Below are 22,556 nucleotides of genomic sequence, written 5' to 3'. Positions count from 1 at the left end.
AAAGTAAGCAGTCAATAAATGACTGATTGAAACACACGAGGCTTTCATTCCAACAGGCAGAAAGGAAAAGCAGGAGGGAGAACTACAAAAAAATTCCAAATAGATGCACCACAATCTAAATATGCAAATATGTAAGCAAGTTTCTTTGGGAAAACAAATAAGAGGTGTTTTCTTGAACAAAGTCCTTAGGAGGGCATGCTCACAACACATAGAAATTTCTTCCACAGGAGAAAGCTCAAACCTTTTTTCCTGATATGTTTGTATTGCTTCCTTTACCTTTGTTCTTTCTTGTCTTTCCCTGTCTGTAAATCATTTTTATCTGTCTCTCTAAGTACCTTGCGTAGGGTGTGGAATATGTGCCACTTCCTACTGTTGTGTTTAGGGTGGTCCTGAGCACTCAGTTGTTCAATAAACAAACACATGTTGGATTGAGTGCAGCCCATGAGAAACAGTCACCTGTGGCCCTTTCAGGTATCACCACTATTGCTGGAAACTCCAGTCTGAGATTGAGGCTCTAGGGGGTGGTTTCCTTAGATCAAAGCCCTAGCCTATGTAGTAGGTGTTGGGTGTGGGGGAGAGGAGGGTGGGGGGAGCAGCATGGTGTATTGGATAGAGTAAGGGCCTGGGAGTCAGAAAGTCATGGATTCTAATCCCAGCTCCACCATTTGTCTGCTGCGTGACCTTGGGCAAGTCATTTCTCTGTGCCTCAGTTATCTCTTCTGTAAAATGGGGATGAAGACTGTGAGCCCTATGCGGGACAGGGACTGATGTCCAACCCGATTTGCTGGTGTCCACCCCAGTGCTTAGTAAAGTGCCTGACACACAGAAAGCGCTTAACAAATACCATAATTATTATTAGGATGAGAGAGAGAGACTGTGTATCTGTCACTTTCTGTGTTTGTCTCACTGTGTTGCATTCCTGATTAACCACTAACCTTTCCCTGAGTTTTGTAGGAAATAGTTAATATGAAATGTGTTACACTTTTCATCATCTGTATTTAATAAGATGTACTTTTGGTGACTAAACTTTATACATAAGTTGTCTTTCCAGGATTGTATGGAAATACCACTGACTAACATTTAATTGACCTATTATGTATCTTTTCATAATTACACACCAGTTTATGTGTATGTATTTTTTTGGTCAGCACAAAAATGACATGCAGTAACTCTGTGGGTCTGTGTGGAATATTCAACAGCCAAGAAATTCATAGTTGAGACTCTCATTTATCCTGACAATCTTGTTTGTTCTCATGTATTCCTGGAGTTTTATACAAGATGAAAAGAAGCAGCATGGTCTAGTGGAAAGAGCACAGGCCTGGGAGTCAGGACCTGGGTTCTAATCCTAGCTCTGCCACTTGCCTGTTGGGTGACCTTGTGCAAGTCACTTAACTTCTCTTTTCCTTGGTTTCCTCATCTGTAAAGTAGGGACTAGTTGCCTGTTCTCTCTCCCTCTTAGAAGCCCTCCTCTTCTCCCACTCTGTTCTGCATCCCCCTGACTTGCTCCCTTCATTCATCCTCCCTCCCATTCCCACAACACACAAGTGTATATCTGTAATTTATTTATTCACACATATTAATGTCTGTTTCCCCCACTAGACTCTGAGCTTGTTGTGGGAAGGGAATGTGTCTATTTGTCATATTGTACTCTCCCAAGCGCTTAGTACAGTGTTTTGCAGATGTAAGCGCTCAATAAATATGATTGAATGAATGAATGAGTTCTAGAAAGCTCAATTCTTGTATTTTTATTGTAATATTTCCTGGAACTTGGATTGCAGTAACATTAATGACCAAGTAGTGAAAAAACAAATGTGAAACTTGTATACTCTTAAGGGCTAGATGGGCATTCTGGGACTGAAATAAATAAATTTATCTTGGTGATTTCTTTGGGCTTCCTAAAAAAGCTCACCGAACCAAAAAAGGGAGAGTTATGTTTCTGTGCTGCCTTCCTGACCTAAAAGTAATTTAACCAGCATAATATTTCAAAAGAATGTGCCCTGCAACTCAGAAGAACTCAGAGGAAGGGGTTTCCCTGTGCCTAGGTTTTTGTGGCTGAGCTGAATAAGACATGACTGAAAAATCCCACCTGGCAGGTGCCAGAACCGAACAATGGCTCACTTGAGTTGCATTTGATTGTCTTCCCAGTCTTGGCAGTTACTTCCTGCTTTGGGGCCAATTGGAATGTGCTTTCACTGTTTATAAAATAGGAGGGCTATGAGGGGAGGATTCTGATTAGCCTTAGCTCTCAAGCCCTGCTGCCATGGGCCGGGTGTAGGAAAGTGGCTAGATGGCTAGCCCTCCTTCCTTGCCTATTACTGTGAAATTAATTACATAATAATAGTACTAATACTTGCTAAGCACCTACTATTTGCCAAATACTGTAGTAAGCACTGGGCTAGATAAAGATAATCAGATTGGACACAGTCCGTGTCCCACATGGGGCTCACAGTCTAAGAACAGTCAGAACGATCTTTGCTTTTAAGCTAAAATGTTAATTTAAAAAATTCCATGAAAGACGATTCCAGACAGCCACCTGTCTCCCTCTTAATTGCCTTTTTTACCCAGTTTTATCCTGATGGAGAGGCAGTATGGCCTAGTGAAAAGAGCACAGGCTTGGGAGTCTAAGGACCTGGGTTCTAATTCTGACTCCACCGCTTAGCCGCAATGTGACCTTGGGCAAGTCACTTAACTTCTGTGCCTCAGTTCCCTCATCTGCAAAATGGGGATTCAGTACCGGTGCTCCTTCCTACTTAGACTGAGAGCCCCATGGGGGACCTTATTGTTTATCTACCCCAGTGCTTAGTACAGCACCTGGCACATAGCTTAATAAATGCCACTATCAATCAGTCAGTCATTTAGTGAGTGCTTAATGTGTGCAGAGCACTGTACTAAGAGCTTGGGAGACTACAGTATAACAGAGTTGATAGACAAGTTCCCTAATAATAACAGAAGCTATTATTACATCATTAAAATCTGTCCTTTTCTCTCCATCCAAACTGCTAGTATGTTGGTCCAAGCATTTAATACTCTTCTGCCTTGAGTACTGCATCAGCCTCCTCGCTGACCTCTCAGCTTCCTTTCTTTCCCTATTCCAGTCCATACTTCACTCTGCTGCCAGATGATTAAAAAATAAATAAAACCATTCAGTCCACCTTTCCCCACTCCTCAAGACCTTGTAGCGGTTGCCCATCCTCCTATATATCAAACTGAAACTCCTCACCATTGGCTTTAAAGCACTCCATCACCTTGCCCTCTCCTGTCTTATCTGGCTGATTTCCTAGTACAACCCAGCCCACATTCTTTCACTCTACCTCGATCTCATCTATCTCGCTGCTCCACTTACTCCAATTATTATTATTATTAAGGCAGTGGGAGGCTGAGGAGGAGTCCCAATTTGTACTCCCCAAGCGCTTAGTACAGTGCTCTGCACACAGTAAGCGCTCAATAAATACGAATGAATGAATGAATGATCCCTTGACCATGTTCTGCCTCTGGCCTGGAACTCCCTCCCCCTTCCTACACTACATACCACCACTCTCCCTATCTTCAAAGCCTTATTGAAGGCACATCTCCTCCAAGAGGCCTTTCCCAACTAAGTCCTCATTTCTCCCACACCCTCTCCCTTCTGCATCGCCCTTCTACCGGAATTTGTACCATTTATATACACTATCCTCTGCCCCACAGCACTTAAAGTACATATCCATATTGTATTTTAATATTTATCTCCCCCTCTAGATGGTAAGCTCCGGGTGGGCAGGGAATGTGTCTACCAACTCTGTTATAGTGTACTCTCTGAAGTGCTTAGTACAGTGTTCTGCACACAGCGCTCAATAAATACGTTTGATATGACTGATGGATTGGGGAAAGCTTCAGTCTGGTGGATTTGAAAGGGGAGGAGTTCCAGACAGTGGGAAGGGTAGGTGAGAAGAGAAATGATGACATTTTGAGTAGATAAGCTTATGAGGAATTGGGGGTGCAAAATGGAATGCCGTAGTTCTTGGAATAGAGAAGTAGGAGGGCGACCACTTGTGGTGTGCCTAAAAGTTAACACAGTTGTTTCTGCATGATGCTGAGAGGAATGGGTAGACCACTGATACTTTTTGAGGAGCGGAGGAGATATGTGAGGAAGGATGTTTTTGGGAAATGTTTATTTTAGGTAAAGTTGACCTAGTTTGTGTAACGGGGGAAAGATAAACAGAGAATGGGGGCCATTTAAAGACATCTTTTCATTTCTGTCCTTTTCTATACACTTATACACTCGTATTTCATGATGTAAATTTTCCCCTCCTTAGGTGTTTTATGAGTTCAATTGTAATAATAATACATTATTATTAGTATTTGTTAAGCACTTACTATGTTCCAAGTGCTGTTCTAAGCACCAGGGGAGATATACGGTAATCCGGTTGTCCCATGTAGAGCTCACAGTCTTCATCCCCATTTGACAGATGAGGTGACTGAGGCACAGAGAAGTTAAGTGACTTGCCCAAGGTCACACAGCTGCGATCATGAACAGAAAACCACTTCCTGCATATTTCCCATGCTTTCCAGTTTGGCATTTAAGGTGTCAAATCACGTTTTGTCCTCCAAAATCACGTCCAAGTCTTGTGAGATAACAATTCACTTCATTTTTTTTTTTTTGTCCTTTACTTGATACCCACCTCAAAGGAATTCTTTCAGTGTCTGTTCCATGGGATTCAGTGACAGTACTTCATTTCATTTTGGTAGAAGAATTTGTGGAAAATTGAAGGTCATTTTTTCAAGGTGCTTCTGTTTCCTTAATTCTGGCCAATTTTTAAGTAAGAAAATTAGAAGCTACTTCCTGTTTGACCTAGTTACCTTTCAAAGTGTGAGCTTTTGTGCTATGCTTAGGCGTTCTTTTTTCGGCTTCAAGATAAAGGTTTCTCTGCTTAACCAGTGCTGATTATTACTATCAGACTATACGTCTCCCCATGAATTGCTTTCCCAAAGACATTTTCAGCCTTGAAACTGTTGAATGTTTTCTGAAGCTGTGTGCTAGTTAATGAACACCCCTACCCACCTCCCCTCCCCAACTCCCCTTGACACACCTTGAGCTTTTTCTCTGCATTTTTAGACTTCTTTCCTTGAAATTCATCTATATCAGAGCCAGGCTTAGATAGGAAAATACTCTCTCATGGTATGTGGGGTTTTTTTTGTTTTGGTTTTTTTTTTGTCCAACCTCAAATGCTAAATTAACATTCCACCAAATGAAAAGATAGGGAGAAAGTACCATTTTCAAACTTGAATGAAGTGCAATTGGAAATGAAAAAGTCAGAGGGATTTTCTGTTAAAATTAGTCAAGTATCAGCTGCTGAAAGTTGCACTACAGAAATTGTCTCATCTAATGGTATTGTATCCATGTCAGAACTCATGTACAAAGTATATCTAATATGTATATAATTACAAAACAGAGAGTGCATGGTTGTATGCCACTTTGATGGTGTAATTATGGATAGACTAGGAATTATGTGTTCAAAAGATGTAAAAAAAAAATAAAATTTGTATTATAGAGTATCTGTATAATTGAAAATTGGATGGCTGTTATGCGCTAATATGCCTCTAATTCCTTGTGGGCAGGGATCATGTCAATCAACTGTATTGTATTGTTCTCTTCCAACCGTTTAGTACAGTGCTGTGCATATAGTACTCATTAAATATCATAAATTGACTGAAAGGAGTTGTGGGGGGGAGAAGGGGAGGGAGAGAGAGAGAGAGAGAGAGAGAGTCCTCTTCTAGAGAGTTCTGTGGCTAACACAACCACCGTATTAACTTTGCAGGGTCAGTGAAAAATGTAGTTGTCTAGAGGAGGTTTCCCCTTAATTGAATATGTAATTAGAAAACACAGCATAGACAGAAAGGTTTTGAGAGTGAGATCAAAGAACTAAAGCAAACAAATCTACCCTATTTCCATATGTGGAGGCAGAGAACATCTGACCTATACTTTGGCTTAGTGAATTAAGTTAGTATTTCTTCAACCCTCTTCATAACCACTCAGGTTGACTAGATATGATCGAATATTTATTGGGTACCTTTAGAAGTTGTTCTTCATATTAAAAGTCTCCAGCATAATTGATAAACTTTCTTGTGAGAAAGAAAGCCTTAATGACTCTTTAAAGTGACAGAGCTTTTGAGAGGACCAAGTAGCTCATGAGCAAGGTTTGTCACTTTATTGTATTCAATCGTGTTTCAATCGTATTTAGCACTTACTTTGTGCAAAGGACTGTACTAAGTGCTTGGGAGACTGTGAGCTGGTTGTGGGCAGGAATCTGTCCATTTGTTGTTACTTTCCCAAGCGCTTAGTACAGTGCTCTGCACACAGTAAGTGCTCAATAAATACAATCAAATGAATGATTGAATGAATGTTCTTGCATCCATGCACTATTTAGACACAGTTGTGAATATTTGCTTTCCATTTCAGTTTTGTTATGGGCAGGGAACGTCTCTGCTAATTCTGTTGTAGTGTACTCTCCCAAACGTGTAGAACAGTGCTCTGCACATAGTAAACACATGATAAATACCATTGGTGGCTTGACTGAATGGTGAAGCTGGGTTACTGCAATATGTTTCTTGTTCTTTCAGTCTCCATTGGTCACAGTCCCACCTCCCATATGGGCTTGAATATTTACACAACTAAGCTGTGCCAACAATATTCAGAAACCACAAGCATGTCTTAGTTTCAGAGAGCATAAACTCTTGCATCCAAATTATATTCCAGGGCAATGAGCATGTGAAAATGAAAATATTCAGTATCTACTTTTCCAGGCCAACTCATTGGCATCAGGTAACCAATGGGGACAGTCACAAAATGGGTGAAAGGCATGAAATATTGTAACGAGTAGCCTCTGGAGAAATTTTTAAATACGAAATAATAATAATAATAATGGCATTTGTTAAGTGCTTACTATGTGTAAAACACTGTTCTAAGTGCTGGCAAGGATACAAGGTGATCAGGTAGTCCCACGTGGGGTTCACAGTCTTACTCCCCATTTTACAGATGAGGTAACTGAGGCACAGAGAAGTTAAGTGACTTGCCCAAGGTCACAGAGCTGACAATTGGCGGAGCCAGGATTTGAACCCATGACCTCTGACTCCCAATCCCGTGCTCTTTCCATTGAGCCACGCTGCTTCTCCCAAATACCATTTTAAGTAGCAATTGAAACCATCCCATTCATTTCTCTAAAAACATTTGGGGCCAGGGGAGTTGGTTTGAATGGTGCTTGTTTTGTTCATTCAATCATATTTATTGAGCACTTACTGTGTGCAAAGCACCATACTAAGCACTTGGGCGATACAGTGTAAGTGCTTACTATGTACCAGGCACTGTGTTAAGTGTTGGGAAAGAGCACGGGCTTTGGAGTCAGAGGTCATGGGTTCAAATTCCGGCTCCGCCAATTGTCAGCTGTGTGACTTTGGGCAAGTCACTTAACTTCTCTGTGCCTCAGTTCCCTCATCTGTAAAATGGGGATTAAGACTGTCAGCCCCACGTGGGACAACGTGATCACCTTGTATGCCCCCAGCGCTTAGAACAGTGCTTTGCACATAGTAAGCGCTTAACAAATACCATCATTATTATTATTATTATACAGGATGATCAGGTTGAACACAGTCTAAGTCAGACGGAAGAGGATTTAATCCCCATTTTACAGATGAGGTAACAGGCACAGAGAAGTGAAGTGACTTGCCCAAAGTCACACATAAAACAAGCAGAAGAGCTGGGATTAGCAGCCAGGTCCTTGGACACCCAGGCCCGTGCTCTTTCCAGTGAGCCATGATCTCCAGGTCATCAAAAAGCTGGCTTTGAATTTAGATGCCATGCCTGTTTACTGTCAGATTTCCAATCGCTATCAGGTTAACCAAGTCATTATCACTGATTCGTCAATCAGGTCAGAGGGAGCTGTATCTTAGCTGACTGAGCGATGATTTGTAAGGCTATCGATTTTTGGTATTGTAGAATCTTTGAAATATTGAAAATCAATAAAATGCTATTGAAACAAATGTTAGCCATTGGAACAACTGGCCACTAGGTGAGAAGGCCCTATGGAAAGTGCTCAGGCCTGAACGTGAGGACTAGAGCCCACATCTCCTGATAGAGAAGCAGCATAGCCAAGTGGAAAGAACACAGGCCTGGGAGTCAGACACCTTTTCTGCTGTGTGACCTGGGGAAAGGCACTTAACTCAGTTACCTCTTCTGTAAAATGGGGATTAAATCTGTGAGCCCTCTGTGGGGCAGGAACTGTGTCCAACCCTATTAACTACCTTAGCACTTATTGAGTGCCTAACAAATACCATTTTTAAAAGAGCTGTTCACTGTCTTTCCTGAGGTCGCATGGCTTCCCCACCTGACTGCTATGTGACCTTGGGCAAATCACTTAGCTTCTCTGTGTCCTGGTATCCTTAAATGTAAAATGGAGGCATAATGATAATAATAATGATAATAGTAATAATAATGGCCAAGCACTTAAACAGTGGTCTAAGCCCAGTACTAAACAATGGGGTAGATACAAGCTCATCAGCTCAGACACAGTCCCTTTCCCATCCAGAGCTCACAGTTTCAGTAGAAGGGGGATCAGACATTAACCCCCATTGTACAAGTGAGGAGGCTGACGCACAGAGAAGTTAAATGACTTGCCCAGGGTCACTCAGCAGGTAAGTGGCTGAGCCGGGAGCAGAACCCAGGTCCTCTGACTTCCAACCCAAGCTCTGTTCTTTTTCTCAGTTAAACCGTGATCCCAGTGTGGGACAGGGACCGTGTCTGATCTGATTATTTCGTATCCTCCCTTGCGCGTAGTACAGTGCTTAGTACTTAATAAGTGTTTAAGAAATACCATCGTCAGCAACCTTAAAAATTGGACGGGTTGCAGACGAGCTTCCGTGTGCTCCACATTCCTGCTCTCCATGAGCCCTCATTCAGCTGACAGAAGCATGCCTCCACTCCACCTCTGCCTGAAGGGAGGGAGACCCTTGGTGATGAGATTCAAGCCTGTGCCCATCATCTGAACCACGAAGGAAGGGGATTTTCCCACCCATCTCAACTCAGTTCATCAATTGGCACCCAGCCAGGTGCCTTGGGGAGTCTCTGTATCAGCACCTTACAGATAATTTCAACTAAATTGGGGATGTCTCTTGCTGAATTTTTTTTCAAGGGCATTTGTACTCGTACTGCGGGCCAGGCACTGTAGTAAGTGCTGGGGTAGATACAAGAAAATCCGGTTGAACACAGTCCCTTTCCCACATGGGGCTCATAGTCTTAATCCCCATTTTACAGATGAGGTACACATGGGTTTCACAGTCTTAATCCCCATTTTACAGATGAGGTAACTGAGGCACTGAGAAGTAAAGCGACTTGCCCAAAGTCACCCAGCAGGCAAGTGGTGGAGTCAGAATTAGAATCCAGGTCCTTCTGACTCCCTGGCCCGTGCTGTATCCACTAGGCAATCCAGAAATCCCTTTGTGTTGTCATCCTCAGAGCCCCCACAACCGTCACCCACTGATTGGATCTGATGCTGGTTCGGGGTTGCTTCTGTTCCATGACCTGGCCTAGGGGAAAGAGCACAGGCCTGGGAGTCCGGATCTGGGTTCTAATCCTAGCTCTGCGACTTAGCTGCTGTATGACCCTGGGCAAGTCACTTAACTGCACAGTACTTCAATTTCCTCATCTGTAAAATGGGGATTAAGTACCTGTTCTCCTTCATACTTGGACTATGATCCTCATGTGGGACAGGGACTGATACAAAGTGATTAATCTGGGTCTACTCTGGAGCTTAGAATAGTTTTTGACACATCAATCAATCGTATTTATTGAGTACTTACTGTGTGCCGAGCACTGGGCTCTGTACTTGGGAGACAACAGTACAATAGAGCAGACACATTTCCTGCCCATAGTGAGCTTACAGTCTAGAGGAACATAGTCAGCACTTAACAAACAACACAGTTATTTATGTGGCAGGGATTTCCATTCACCTCTTTGTCACCGTGGCTAGGTTTTTTTAGGTTCTTGGCAATTGAGTTATTTATTCTGTTGATAAGCATTTGATAAGCATTTTTAAAATGCAGGAACCCAGAAGTCTTCTTTTTATGCCATAATCCATATCTGACCCATGAAAAATTTAAATTTGCCATGCTCCGTAAATGCCAAGGACTTAAATGAGCATATCTACCCTTCTTATCTGGCTAATAACCTAATTATTGAACATAGCTCGTCAAGGGCAGGGAATGTGTCTTTTTGTTGTATTGTACTCTCCCAAGCGCTTAGTACAGTGCTCTACACTCAGTAAACACTCAATAAATCCAATTGACTGACTGAATATTAGAATTTTAGCCCCTTATTCCGTTCCAGATCTCCTCATCTGTCCACTTAACAAGCTCATTGTGGGCAGGGAACACGTCTGCCAGCTCTGCTGCATTGTCCTTCCCCAAGCGCTTAGTACAGTGCTCTGTACACAGTGAATGCTCAATAAATACCGTTGATAGATTGCACTCAGCTACGGATGCTGCCTCACTTGTTTTTTCCTAAGCAGCACTTCCGTGTCTGCCCAATCCTCTCCATCAGAACAGTTACCTCCCTGGTTATAGTGTGGCTAGGCTGTTGTCACAGCCCCTCTCACTGCCACCAGTTTCTACCCACTCCAATCTGTACTGCACATTGCTGCCTGAATTCATTCATTCATTCATTCCATCGTATTGAGCGCTTACTGTGTGCAGAGTACTGTACTAAGCGCTTGGGAAGTACACGTTGGCAACATATAGAGACAGTCCCTTCCCAGTAATGAGCTCAGAGTCTAAGAATGGGGAGACAGACAACAAAACAAAACATGTGGACAGGTGTCAAGTCATCAGAATAAATAGAAGTAAAGCTAGGTGCACATAATTAACAAAATAAATAGAATAGTAAATATGTACAAGTAAAATGAATAGAATAATAGATCTGTACAAACATATATACTGGTGCTGTGGGGAGGGGAAAGAGGTAGGGCCGGGGGGGTGGGAAGGAGGAGGGGGAAAAGTGGACTCAGTCTGGGAAGGCCTGGAGGAGGTGAGCTCTCGGGCTTTGGAGGGAGGAAGAGAGCTAGCTTGGCGGAAGTGCTGAGAGAGGGCATTCCAGGCCAGGGGGAGGACATGGGCCGGGTGTCGACGGCAGGACAGGCAAGAACTAGGCACAGTGAGGAGGTTAGCAGCAGAAGAGCGGAGGGTGCGGGCTGGGCTGTAGAAGGAGAGAAGGGAGGTGAGGTGGGAGGGGGCGAGATGATGGAGAGGAGGAGGGGAGAGGAGAGCCTTGAAGCCAAGAGTGAGGAGTTTTTGCTTGATGCGTAGGTTGACTGGTAGCCACTGGAGATTTTTGAGGAGGGGAGTAACATGCCCAAAGCGTTTCTGCACAAAGATTCATTCATTCATTCAATCGTATTTGAGCGCTTACTGTGTGCAGAGCACTGTATTAAGCGCTTGGGAAGTGCAAGTTGGCAACATATAGAGACAGTCCCTACCCAACAGTGGGATCACAGTCTAGAAGGGGGAGACAGAGAACAAAAGAAAACATATTAACAAAATAAAATAAATATGTACAAATAAATAGAGTAATAAATACATACAAACAAATATACATATATACAGATGCTGTGGGGAGGGGAAGGAGGTAAAGCAGTGGGGATAGGGATGGGGAGGAGGGGGAGAGGAAGGAGGGCTCTCAGTCTGGGAAGGCCTCCTGGAGGAGGTGAGCTCTCAGTAGGGCCTTGAAGGGAGGAAGAGAGCTAGCTTGGTGGATGTGCGGAGGGAGGGCATTCCAGGCCAGGGGGATGACGTGGGCCGGGGGTCGACAGCGGGACAGGCGAGAATGTGGCACAGTGAGGAGATTAGCGGCAGAGGAGCAGAAAGTGCGGGCTGGGCTGAATAAGGAGAGAAGGGAGGTGAGGTAGGAGGGGGTGAGGTGATGGAGAGCCTTGAAGCCGAGGGTGAGGAGTTTCTGCCTGATGCGTAGGTTGATTGGTAGCCACTGGAGATTTTTGAGGAGGGGAGTAACATGCCCAGAGCGCTTCTGGACAAAGACAGTCTGGGCAGCAGCATGAAGTATGGATTGAAGAGGGGAGAAACAGGAGGATGGGAGATTAGAGAGGAGGCTGATACAGTAATCCAGACGGGATAGGATGAGAGCTTGAATGAGCAGCATAGCCATTTGGATAGAGAGGAAAGGGCGAATCTTGGCAATGTTGCTGAGGTGAGACCAGCAGGTTTTGGTGACGGCTTGGATGTGAGGGGTGAACGAGAGAGCGGAGTCGAGGATGACAATGAAGAATGGCTATATAAGTATTTATATAAAATTAAATAAAATGCTTTTCTTTTTCATTTCCACGCAGGACTCATCCAGGACACTTTCAAGCAGATATAAAAGGTAAGACTTCAATATCAGCCCCATTTTATAAATAACATTCAATCAGTGGTATTGAGTGCTTACTGTGTTCAGAGCATTGTACTAAGTGGTTGGGAGAGTACAAGTATGTGTAACACTCCTTTTACTGTGGTCCTTATTAAACTGCTTATGTATCTGTTTCATCTGGATTTCACCGGTGGTCTTGAGCAGGCCCTCATTGCAAACCCAGAGAACCTTCCTGAAGTTGATCGGCCAAACCAGATAGTGTCAAAAGCACGACACCTGACATAAGGGCCTATGTCCGTGGAAACACGTGCATAGCAGTAGAATGTTTTATAGGTTACATCACAGATCCGACGTAATCTTATATTCTTATTGTTATTCAACTGTTTGGTCTAAAAAAAATCTCATTTTATTGTATTGCTGCCTACTTGGAAAAGAAAAGTGGTTGCTAGTAGACATTATCATGAGTGAGATGGGCTTGCGTTGTTGCAGCTTTTCTTTAGCAGCTTCATAACCAAGAAAGAAGGTTCCCACCACTTAATAGCATTGTCCCCCCTCCCTAACAATACCCTCATTTCCTCTTCTCCCTCTCCTTTCTGCATCACCCTTGCACTTGGATATGAACCGTGTATTCGCACCACCCTCAGCCCCACAGCACTGTTTACCTGAGGCCAGCTGCCTTTGTGAGTCAGCTCCATAAAGTTCCCAAGTCCACCTCTCTTGGGTGAGTAGAGAACTGAGCAGAAGGGGCTTCAAAAGCTAGAGCCCCAGTCAGTCCTCTTTCTGGTCAATTGATTGTATTTGTTGAGCACTGACTGTGTGCAGAGCACTGTACTAAAAAAAATTGCATTTGTTAAGCACTTACTATGTGTAAAGCACTGTTCTAAGCACTGGGGAGGATACAAGGTGATCAGGTTGTCCCACATGGGGCTTAGGCTTAATCCCCATTTTACAGATGAGGTAACTGAGTCACAGAGAAGCTAAGTGACTTTCCCAGAGTCACACAGCTAACTATTGGTGGAGCTGGGATTTGAACCCATGACCTCTGACTCCCAAGCCCGTGCTCGTTCCATTGAGCCATGCATAATAAGAATAATAATTGTGGTATTTTTTAAAAGTTTAGTATGTGCCAGGCACTATACTAAGCACTGGGGTGGATAAAAGCAAATCAGGTTAGACACAGTCCCTGTCCCACATGGGGCTCACAGTCTCAATCCCCATTTTACAGATGAGATAACTGAGGCCCAGAGAAGTTAAGTGACTTGTCCAAGGTCACACAACAGATTACTGGAGGAGCCGGGATTAGAATCCATGATCTTCTGACTCCTAGGCCTGTGTTCTATCCTTTACTCCATCTACTTCTCCAACAGAATTGGTAGGCACATTCTCTGCCTATAAGGAGCTTACAATCTAAAGGAGGAGTTTATACCTTTTAAATGGGCCAGATCCAACCCTTAGTCTGTATCTTTAACACACCTATACTAGCAAGTAACAAAATGAGCTTCTTTGCATTTGATTTCTTCTTATTGCCCCTTTGCAAACTCTGAAGAAATTTCTGTCATGCAGTGAAACACCCAAAATGGTATCCAGCAGAAAAGGAGAGGTGGGGGGAAGCAGAGGATTTGGATAATTCACAAATTGGATTCCTGGATTTTAGTCTAAACAAACAAAAAAACTCCATTTTACTCTCTTCCTTGCACCTTTTGATTTAGCTAATGGGTGACTAACATCTGTAAATATGCATTGGTTCATGAACTAGAGCTTTGTTAATAAGCACTTTGATGTGGTTTTAAGAAAAGCCAAAAAAGGGGTCTGAAAGGAATGTTTTTTAAAGATTCATAGTTATGGTGATAATTTTTTATTAAAAGCACACCCAGTACTCTGGTTTCACTAGTCATGTAGCTATGGGTAGAGAATTCATTTTAGAAAGCAAAACCAAAAAGATCAAAATTAGGATAAAGATCTTTTTAGGTAAGAGATGGTATTGCACGGTGTGTTTATTGTAGCATTTTCCACAGTGGCTCTCGAGGGCAGCATTTATACCAAAAATGCTTAGGAGAGGAAAGAAGTGAGATAGTGGTGAGTAGCCCAGTGGAGTTTGGCTGATGGTGGGAAGGTGAGCATGGCAGTAATTAGATAAGGCAAATTCCAGAGTCCAGTGATATAAAAGGAGAAAATGCCAAGTGTAGCTCCGGGACATATATCGTCCAACTCTTTCCTGAAATCCCACCAAACCAATACAGGGTGTTGAGTTTCTGGGCAAAACTCTCTTTGGACCCTTTCCCCTCGTCTTCCCTCCCAACCTACTAATCCCAGCCAAAACCATTGATCATGCTTACGGTCGCTGACCCTGAGAGTGACTAGGTCTCTAGGTCGCAGTCTGTCTCTAAGTGGAAGATGATGGTATTTCCCTAAAATTCTTGGGAGTACATAACGAGGCTTTCCAAGACACAGTGCTATGCCATAATCTGCTGATTCAAAATCCTCAAAATGGTGATTACTTTAGTGCAGTTTTGTGTGTGTGTGTGTGTGAGAGAGAGAGAGAGAGAGAGAGAGAGAGAGAGAGAAGGAAAGCAAGAAAGAAGGAAAGAAAGAGGGAAATTAGGAAAGCAAGAGAGGAAGGGTTAGGGGGAGGAAGTAGCAAGAGAAGCAGCGTGGTCTAGTGGGTAGAGGCACGGGCCTGGGAGTCAGAAGAACCTGTTTTCTAATCCCAGCTCCACTACTTGTCTGCTCTGTGACCTTGGGAAAGTCACTTAAATTTACCTGTGCCTCAGTTACCTCATCTGTAAAATGAGGATTAAGATTGTGAGCCCTCATGCAGGACATGGACTGTTTCCAACCCTATTATCTCATTATCTACCCCAGTGCTTAGTACAGTGCCTGTCACAGAGTAAGCACTTAATTTTTTTTTTCTTTAAAACAAAACTCTTAATTATCCAGCTCAGCCAGTGTGAGTAATAAGCAAATACTTCTCACAGAGGTAGTTGGAGATTTTTTGGCTTGAGCATGTCGCTGTGTCTGCCGTCCAGGTGGTGGGAATCTTTCCTCATAATTAGCTGTGCATCCACTGCCCATGACTCATCACATGCATAGCAGACAGCCAAGATGGGAGGAGGCGGCCACATACCTAAGGTGAAAAAATTCCCAGGCTTCATTGGGAGAGCAGCAGTGTTGAGCAGAACTGAACAGCCCAAGCCCTGCTCAAAGTTATAACTCCCATTATGATACCAGAAACCTCTCAGCTTGCGTGTATATGCCCCATTTCTCCAACTCCCCTGCTCACCCCTCTTACCCCCAATCACGCATTCACACATACCCACAGGTCTTCAAAGCAACAATACAGATAAACTGCAAATGAATAATCAAAAATGACTCTCAAGTCCATGATCCCTGGGTAACTTCAGAGATGGTCAGAAATAATAATAATGGCATTTGTTAAGCGCTTACTATGTGCTAAGCACTGGGGTAGATACAAGTTAATCAGGTTGGACACAGTTCCTGTCCCACATGGGGCTCACACTCTTAATCCCCATTTTCCAGATGCAGGAACTAAGGCCCAGAAAAGTGAAGTGACTTGCCCAAGGTCACACAGCAGATAGGAACCTATTTATTCATGATTCTGATTTGATTTTTTGCTGTGATAGAGAATCATCACGATAATCATTGCACTATTTGTTAAGCATTTGCTATGCGCCAAGCCGTGTACTAAGCACTGGGGTAGATGCAAGGTAATCAGTTCCTACATGGCGTGCTCCCAAGTCTTAGGAGGGAGAGCACTGGTTTCCCCTCCCTGCAGGTGTAGATCCAATATGAAGCAGCATGACTTAATGGAAAGAGCACAGGCCAGGGAGTCAGAAAACCTGGGATTTAATCCTGGCTCTGTTATTTGTCTGCTGTGAGACCTTGGGCAAGTCACTTAACTTCTTTGTGCCTCAGTGTCCTCAGCCCTAAGGTGGTAAGTCAATACTTGTTCTCCCTCTTACTTAGACTGTGTTAGACTTGTACCCAACCCAGAGTTTAGTACAGTGCCTGGCACATAGTAAGAACTAAGTGCTCACCAGACCCACGACCAGAGGTCATGGGTGCTAATTCCAGCTCTGCCACTTATCAGCTGTGTGACTTTGGGCAAGTCACTTATCTTCTCTGTGCTTCAGTTACCTCATCTGTAAAATGGGGATTAAGACTGTGAGCCCCACATGGGACAACCTGATTACCTTGTATCTACCCCAGTGCTTGGCACATAGTAAGGGCTTAACTACCATAATTATTATTAGCAAATACCACAATTATTATTATTAACATTATTATTAATAATAATAATAAATGGGAATTGAATCCCCATTTTGCAATTGAGAGAATTGTGGTACAGAGAAGTTAAATTACTTGTCCAGGTAGGTGTTGACTCTGAGATTAGAACCCAGATCCTCCGACTCTCAAGCCCTGGCTCTTTCAATAGGTCACTCTGCTTCTTTTATATCATTGTTTGATATAAAAAAGTTGTAACAACTCAATTGTAAGCTTCTTATGGATGGGGTATGTATTCTGTATTTAGGCTATATTCTCATAAGTACTTACTGCATTGCTATATATTCAGTGGGTGCTCAATAAAAAACATTAACTGAATGGAATTAAGCATATTTATATAGTTTTCTTTCAGAAAAGCAGCTGCAGTTAAGAAATTTTGTATTTCAAGTTTTACCACACATATCCTGCTAGGATAACTTTTCCCTTTTAACCAGCAATAATGACTCTTCCTGTGTCGTGATTCATTTTCACATAGCAAGGCAATTCCTATTTTTAAAATGATGTATACTCATTTCATTGAGTTTATCCTTATTTCCACAGCACAACTAGTGGTCCTGAAGAGGATGGTCCAGGTCGATATTCCAGAATAGATAGGGGAGGATTCCATAGATATAACAGGGATGGAAATTCTTCTGGAAATCCCATCCCTAATAGTGCATTGGAAAAGAAAATTGAAGAACTTGAAAAGGTAAGGAATACGCAATTGTTAAAAAATATCTTTTCTGATGAGAAAGATGTCTTCTCAGATGCTGTTATTAAAATTAACCAGTTTTTAGATTCACCCTTTGAACTTTAGATTTTTAACTGGAATATACTTTTACAAACCTCATGAACATGCTATCTAATAACCGTTTGCTTCTAAACTATCTAGCTCATAGTATCTTGAAGGATTTAACTTGTGGTGCAAGTTTGAGAGCAGCTTTCTTCTTTTACCTCATTCCGCTGTCCTTCCAACTGCAAGGAGTAGACTAAATCCCTCTACTCTATCCAGATTGGAGATTATGAGCAGATGTTATTTGATCCAACAGCAGTTGTAAAGGGAAAAGAAGGGATTGTATGTAAAAGATCCTTAGCACCTCTTTCTTGCCAAATCTAACAGACTCTAATCCATCCTCGACCTCTCGGCCTCTTCAGAGATAGTATAGCACTCTGCCTTGTACTCGATTTTTTTCTGACACAGTCCTCTCCCAGCTCTCCTCTTATCTCTCAGAGCAATCCTTCTCAATCTCTATTGTCAGCTTTTCCCTTGCCTCACATCCGGTAGCACAGTACCCTGCACACAGTAGAGTGCTCAATAAATACCATTTGATTGATTGATTGACTGGTTGTCCCTCAAAGTTGATACCCTTCCATTTTCACTTTACACTCATCAATCAATCAGTAGTATTTATTGAGTGCTTACTGTGTGCGGAGCACTGCACTCTATGCTCAGAGAACAGTAATCAATTGTATTGAGTGCTTACTGTGTGCAAAGCACTCTACCAAGCACTTAGCACTGCATGTTCCTTTCCCACAAGGAGCAGTCGATCATATTTATTGAGCCTTTATTGTATGTGAAACACTGTACTACGTGCTTGGAAGAGTGCAGTGTAACAAAGTTGGTAGACACGCTCCCTGCCCACAACTAGCTTGCAGTCTAGAGGAGAGTAAATAAAGTAGAAACAATCCCTGATCTAGAGTTTGCAGTCTAGTGGATTACAATTTTATTCATCTGCTTAGGAAGCTCACCCTCTCTCAGGGCTTCAACAACCACCTCTCTGCAGTGAACTCCCCAAATCTACCTTGCTAGCTGTGCTCTCTTATTCTCTGCAGTCTTGCATTTCCTCTTGCCTCTGTGACAGCTCAAATTTGGATTTTCCACCATCACCCCAAAAATCAATGTGAACTGAACTCATCTTTTCCCCACTTATCCCCTCTTGTCCATCTCACTTTCCCATCACAGGTGAAAGAACCACTGTCGTATCCCCATCTCCGAAGCCCCAAATGATGACGTTATCCTTGACGCTTCCCTCCCTCTTCTCCCTTATTCAGTCAACACCAGGATACTCCTCTTCCTCTCCATCCAAATGACCAATCTGCGCGTCCGGGCTCCTGTCAGTTTGGCTTGACCACTGCATCAGCCTCCTTGCTAGGCTCCCCACTTTCTGGCTCTCCCCTCTCCAGTCCTTAATCTGTCCGACCTGATTAACTTGTATCTACCCCAGTGCTTAGAACAGTGCTTGTCACATAGTAAGTGATTAAGTATCATTACTTGACTTTGCAGCCTAGATCACTTTTCAAAAGCGTCACCTGCACCTGTCTTCCCCAATCATCAAAAATCTCATGTGGTTGCCGATTCTTCTCAACATCAAAAATAAACTCCTGACCGTTGGGTCGAAGGCACTCAATCAGCTCTCTCTTTCCTACTTATCAACTCTCTTCTCCTATTACACCCCAGCTTACACTCTCTGTTCCTCTGCAACTCTCCTGCTCCTCATGCCTTTTTGTCTCTCCTGCCTCTGGCCCTCTTGCTCATACCTTCCCCCTGCTAACTAGAACTCCCTATCTCTTCCTATTTGTGACAGACCACAATTCTCCCCATCCTTAAAGCTCTCCTGAAATCCCACATCCCTTTCAGGTGGCCTTCCATGATTAATTTCTAATTTCTCCAGTGTATGCAATAATGATGGCATTTGTTAAGCGCTTACTATGTGCAAAGCACTGTTCTAAGCACTGGGGGGGGGGATACAAGGTGATCAGATTGTCCCACATGGGGCTCACAGTCTTAATCCCCATTTTACAGATGAGGTAACTGAGGCTCAGAGAAGTTAAGTTTCTTGCCCAAGGTCACACAACAGACATGTGGCAGAGCCAGGATTAGAACCCATGACCTCTGACTCCCAAGCCCGTGCTCTTTCCACTGAGCCACGCTCCTTCTCTAATTTCTAATATCTAATTTCCCTGCCCCAACAACTACTCCATTCAGCACTTAGGAGACAAAAAGCATACTTATGTATGTATGCTAGGCAAATAGTAAACATTTAACAAAAACTACTATCATTGTTATTACTGTTACCTTGGGTAGCAGCGTGGCCTAGTGGAAAGAGCCTGGGCCTGGGAGTCAGAGGACCTGGGTTGTAATCCAAGCTCAGCTACCTGTCTGTTGTGTGACCCTGGGCAAGTCACTTAACCTCTCTGTGCTTCAGTTCCCTCATCTGCAAAATAGGGATTCAAAAGCCATTGTCCCTGCTGCTTAGACTATGAGTCCCATGTGGGACCTGATGATCTTGCATCTACCCCAGTGCTTAGTACAGTGCTTGACACATAGAAAGTGCTTAACAGATTTCATTATTATCAGTATTATCTTTTTATTATTATTATTCTTTACCCCTATCTGTATTTTTTTCATTCATTTGTTTGGACTGTTTGAGGATAGGGATCATAAGTACTAATTCTATTGTAGTTTGCCAAATGCTTAGTGTACGACTTGCATTTAGTAGATACTCAGTTCATTTTAATGACTTGATTGGAAGAGGTAGAAGGACAATTGAGATTGCTGGAGAAGTTATGGCTACTTTTAAATTTCCTAGTGACCCTTTTATAGCAGGGCATTCTCACGGGTGGGACATACACATGTGCAACGTGATAATCCCAGCTCTGTCATTTGTCTGTTGTGTGGCCCTGGGCACGTCACTTAACATCTCTGGGGCTCAGTTTCTTCATCTATAAAATAGGGGTTCAATGCCTGTTCTCCCTTCTACTAAAACCCTAAGCTCCATGAGGGACAGAGACTGTGTCCGATCTGCATATACAGTATCTAGCCCAGCACTTTGTACAGTGCTCGGCACATAGAAAGCCCTTAACAAATATCATGGTTATTTTTTGTGAGTTTTGTAAGCCTGCCTCTCTGCCACTTTACTCTTTTCACCCCATTGCTGAATGCCAAAGAATGGAATCGATTCACCTCTGATTACTAGATTTCTCACGGTGTCCTCGGGGCTAGATCGAATTTACATAACCTCAGACAGAGACATTTTGTATTCTTCAATTACCACTATATCATGCTTATACTAGCTATATTAGTAGTGGATACTACACATTGAAATTCCTGATTAAACCATGAAGCTAAGATCCTGAGCTAGGAATGTTTTGGTTTTAGGCTGATATACTCAGTAAAGGTACCTCCCGAGCATCTTGGCTCAGCTGATGCCTGAAAAATGTCCCTTAAACCAGCTAAAATGCATCTAAAATTCTTTTTTACTTGCCCCAAAGTACCAGTTCTCAAGTGGTTTCAACTACACACACACACACACACACACACACACAAATGGATCCCCTTGTGAAATTGTGTTTTTTTATTTATTTGAAAGAGAATCATTTTCTGACTACACAGGATGTAAAGTGAGGGGAAATTAATTCCTTCACATGTATAAAGTTCCAACTAAGAACTTGGATTTTGCATCAAAACAAGTGCTTATTTCCATTTGGAAATGGAGATGTAAAAGAAAATAATCCCAAAGCTTTCAAGGCCAATATTTACTTAACAGAATTGTTTTATTGGGCTTTTAGGCTGTTTCCAGTTTTCCAAATAAATCACAAATTTCCAAATAAATCAGACATTACTTAATAGCCCAATAAAGCCATGTTGCCAGTTGACTGCAGGGCAGTTGTCTCTCTCTCTCTCTCTCTCTCTCTCTCTCTCTCTCTCTCTCTCTCTCTCTTTGTCCTTGAAAACTATCTAATCTTTGATGCACTGTTGCTGCCTTGATTTGCTGGAAATATTCTTGACCTTTTCTCAAAGGTGATGTTATGTTGATTTACAGAAGAAGAGGAGGGAGGAAGCTACTAGAAAAATCTGTTAGCATTTGTTAAAGGCTTGTGTAAACCTTGACTTAATCTGGAACATTCTTTTAAAGTCTGCATTCCCTTCTCCCCCACCCCTGCCACACACATACACACTCTTTCCAGTACCTGAGCTTTTCTTCCTCTGGTTAATTAAAAGGAGAATACTTCAAATAAACAGTTTTGCTAAATTCCTAATATCTGTCAGTTTACCAGTTTTGACAAATGTAAACCATTCAAGACAAATTGTGTGCGGTCTTCAAGATGTAATCAACTAATGCCAAAATCACACTTTGTTTGTTCTGTGTGTCTGCCAGGAAGTAGTAAAGGAGAGACAAGAGAATTTAAGACTCGTGAGGATAATGCAGGACAAAGAAGAAACAATTGGGAAACTCAAGGAAGAAATTGATTTATTAAATAGAGTAAGTATAACATTTTTATTTTCGGTTTCACGTGGCAGTTACATGAAAGCAGGTGGAGAGGACTGAACTGATCTCTGAGTTTGTCAACCATCTGGATTATTCCATATGTATCTGAAGCATAGAATTCCATCTTCATTAATACAAGATACTTAAACCCATTAGGCTTGACCTCTTTACCGTTTGGTTAATACACAGAGCAGCCACAAATGATTCGGAAATATTTCTAACCTTGCCTTCTTTTCATCCGAATTTGCTTCTGTTAGGAAATTTCTCCATTATGTAAAAGGCTGTTGCAATGGTTTACACTTCACTTGAAAATGGAAACTCCCTCCCAGATTGAGCTCCAGGTATCTCTCTTCAGCTCCTGTCGAATTCCTCACAAGATTACTCCATCTCAATCCATCCCCTTGCCCTTCAAAACTATTCATTCATTCAGTCATATTTGAGTGCTTACTGTGTGCAGAGCACTGTACTAAGCGCTTGGGAAATACAGTTCAGCACCAGAGACAGTCCCTGCCCTCAAGGGCTCACAGCCTCCTAGTCAGTGACCACCCTAACTCTTTTGTTGGGAACTTAAAGACTAGTCAATGCAAATTTACCCAAGGACTGCCTTTACATTCTCAAGT

At 42.6% G+C, this 22,556-nt stretch overlaps 1 protein-coding gene across 1 annotated transcript in view; it reads left to right on the top strand.

Moving 5' to 3' along the window:
* Positions 1-22,556, top strand: part of PAWR (pro-apoptotic WT1 regulator) — a 118,999-nt gene that overhangs the window by 88,559 nt on the left and 7,884 nt on the right. The window contains exons 4-6 of the mRNA XM_038756062.1: positions 12,366-12,400; positions 17,228-17,375; positions 21,826-21,930. Coding sequence (XP_038611990.1) covers positions 12,366-12,400; positions 17,228-17,375; positions 21,826-21,930 — 288 coding nt within the window. The remainder of the gene's footprint in view (positions 1-12,365; positions 12,401-17,227; positions 17,376-21,825; positions 21,931-22,556) is intronic.

Source organism: Tachyglossus aculeatus, chromosome 14, assembly GCF_015852505.1.
Source record: "Tachyglossus aculeatus isolate mTacAcu1 chromosome 14, mTacAcu1.pri, whole genome shotgun sequence".
Classification (NCBI taxonomy): Eukaryota; Metazoa; Chordata; class Mammalia; order Monotremata; family Tachyglossidae; genus Tachyglossus; species Tachyglossus aculeatus.
The sequence above is the reverse complement of the archived record's forward strand: the minus strand, read 5'-3'. Positions and strand labels throughout refer to the sequence as shown.